Genomic DNA, 3,188 nt, shown 5'->3' with positions numbered 1-3,188 from the left:
CAGGAAAAAAAAAAGATTTGCTGACCTATAAAATCATGGTCTGCAAATAGCATTTGATCTATGTAATAAGGCTTCTTCCAGAACATCTCAAACTGAAAAATTTAACGAGAAGACAGCATCACCACATCAGAATCAATTTAGGTTTGGATTGTGAGGACAAATAAAAGCCACATACTTCTTCCAAAGTTCAGAATGTGACTAAAATAAGCTTTTTTTTTTTTTTTTAATGAGGGATAAAAGTAGAAACATCCTGAAGTTAACCAAGAGCTTGTTTAAATGCAGGAACCTCACCTACCAAGAACCAAAAGCTGAAAAACACACACTGAATCATCATTCTCAACCCCTCCAAGTAACACCTCACCCTGGTAAGACAGAATTAGAAACAGGCAGTGGTGAAAGCCTCCCTACAAGCTTACGCTGGTTTTCATGCCAAGCACAGACCTCTGATGACTCTGCCTCCTTCTCCCCAGCACTGTTCAGGTTTGAGGGTGATGGGGAAGACATTTTTTATATCAGTATTATCACAGAAAATTATGAAGAAGCTCTCAAGGCTCATCACAGGTTCTGATGTGGCATTCAGAACTCTGCCCTAAAGTGAAACCAAACTTCCCCTGCCGTGGCACTGAGGTGGTGTTCTGCTGGGAGAGATGCAGCTGTACTTTCACCAGATCTCACTATACAAGAAAGCAAACACTAAATCTTTAATGTCCAGAGACACTGTGAGACAGAAAAACATAGGATGACCTAAAATAAATACAGGTTGCTAACAGTTTTAAGAGAGAACTAACAGGATAATTGAGTCTGGTTTATACAGTGTGTTATAAGAAGAGATTGGCAGAATGTTCAACAATCTGGAAATTAAAATTGCAGTCAGTAACCACAGCATTTCTAAGTCTTGCAGCTGTTTTCCCCTTCTCACAAGAACACCACTGCATTCTGACAAAGGCTGTTCCGCAGACATCTCTCTAAAAAGGCAACCTGTTTGGACAGGGTGAGCATTTTTATCTGCTCTGACAGTAGAGTGAGACTGATGTTTAGATCCATCCCACCTTTCCCACGAATCTGTCAAAATGCCAAATGTCTGTCATTGAAAACCTCTCCTCCTGCTGTCTCTTGCTCTATCCCTTTTGATGGACTTTCAAAGCAAATGCAGAAAATTCTCTGAGCTTAATCTTGTGAGGAAACAACAGAGAGGAAAGCAGAGGACATAACACTGTGAAAATAGTTCTGTAAGGCAGGCTGGCTGCAGAACTGTGTGCTCCTTCAGAGGTAAACCATGGAGCTGAAATGTGAAATCATCTGGGGGCTTGGCTTCCAGGCACAGCAACTCACTGTGGAGCTATGCACACATCTGAGAGAAATTCCTGTGCTAGGGGGATCATTTTTTGGCTCAAACAGCACAGCACCATGAAGAGACTAAAATGAAACTGGTTTAGTGAAACACTCAAAGCAGGAATTCCCCAGAGCTCTCTTACTTTCTGTCCATGTCCGAAGCAGCAGCGTAGTGCAAAGGGGTGCGTCCCCAGTCATCTGTTTCATTAATATTGGCTCCTGTTGTCACCAGGGTCTCAATGCAGTGGAAATGACAATTTGCAGCTGCATAGTGCAAAGGTGTCCTGGAACATAAGGGGCAATTTGTTACCTCATATTCCAACATGTACTGAGGAAGATAAAGATAAATCTTCATTGATGCGTTCCTACAGATTTCCAGCAATCAATATCAGCAGTTTAATTTATGGAAATTTAACAAAATATTGCATTAATAGGAAGTTCTGGTGCTGCTACAAAGCCTAATAGGATACAGAGCATCAATCTGTGTCTTGCAAACAGCCCAAAGCCTGTGAGAGCCTCTGCTGTGGCTCTGCAGACACGCTACCTCTCCCAGCTGGGAGGCAGAGCACAGCACCGTGTCCATCACAGCATCTTGCTCAGCTGGCATAGCAACACCCATAGCAACGCTTTCTGTGGGGGGAATCCTCTAGGAAGCACATCCAATGGCAGCTGTCCAGCCATCATAACTCAGGTACTGTCTTGGGCACACCAGCACAAGAATTTAGGCAGTAAGGAAAAAAGAAAAGCTGTGATATTTTTAAAAAGAAAAACTCAAGAGGGTGGGACAGCTTTAATGGGTTTAATAAAGCCTGCACCTGTGTGGCTGGTGTGAAACTGCAGCAGCAAGGGTTCTGCAGAGAAGGCCAAACTACCTGATTTTGCTGCCATTTGTCATAGAACATATGATTTTCAGTCTGAGGTGGCCTTTCTTCCTTGCCTGATAGATTTTCTTTTTTAAAAGAGCTTTGTAATTCACCTACCTTCCACATTTGTCCTTCTTATTAAAATCTGCTCCACTGCTTTGCAAGAGTTTTATACATTCTACATTACTGGAAAGAGAAGTAAAGAAAACAAAACATGAATAAAACAGAGGCTTACACCTGCATTGCCCCCTGTCCCCCAAAAGGAAAAAGTTACTCTAGTTGTTTTTCTATTACTTGCTGTGCAAAAACAACATGAAATTCAATCAAACAGAAAGTGAAGCTCTAAAAATAAATTATTTTCTTTTTTTTTTTCACTAGAAAACCACAAATTTCTCTTCTGCAGAAGAAAAGAATTAATTTTCCAAAGAGAGCACAGTATAAATGTGATCAGTATGCTTGGAAATTTTCAATGGCAGCTGTACTGTAGTGCACCCATTCTGACCTGGTATTTTATAAAGGAGTTCTAAAATAAAGTTGTTGCTAGCTTATGAAATGCCAGTCTAATAATGAAGAGGTGACATTTAACGAAATCCACCCCCACTCAGCAAAGCATTCAACAGTAAGCCCTTTGCTCAAATCCTGTTTATTTAATGAAATATAATCACAAGAATCACTTGTAGGTTTATTCTGATAGGATTTGTTGACTATTGATGGATTTAAGTCCATCTCCAGGTGCTTTGTTAGCAAAGGGGTGTGGCTATTATAGTGTTTGTCACACCAACACTGCATTTATAAAAGTGGAGGAGAATTTACCACAGACTGGCTGTTCCTTCATCTTGTTTAAAGCCAGGTAATTTTTGATAGAAAACAAACCAGCTGCATTCTGACATCTTTTGTAATTCAAGCAAATAAATGTAGGACTCCAAGCCAGAAAATGACAAAGTAGTGCAGCACTTTCCAAGACCACTTGTCTTTCACAGGGGCATCACTTGT

General features: G+C 40.7%; 1 protein-coding gene across 1 annotated transcript in view; it reads right to left on the bottom strand.

The window, feature by feature from the left end:
- Positions 1-3,188, bottom strand: part of ANKRD44 (ankyrin repeat domain 44) — a 73,740-nt gene that overhangs the window by 33,365 nt on the left and 37,187 nt on the right. The window contains 2 exon segments of the mRNA XM_031056000.1: positions 1,476-1,616; positions 2,313-2,381. Coding sequence (XP_030911860.1) covers positions 1,476-1,616; positions 2,313-2,381 — 210 coding nt within the window.

The sequence above is a fragment of the Geospiza fortis genome, unplaced genomic scaffold (assembly GCF_000277835.1).
Source record: "Geospiza fortis unplaced genomic scaffold, GeoFor_1.0 scaffold112, whole genome shotgun sequence".
NCBI lineage: Eukaryota > Metazoa > Chordata > Aves > Passeriformes > Thraupidae > Geospiza > Geospiza fortis.
This window is presented reverse-complemented; position numbering and strand designations above follow the sequence as displayed.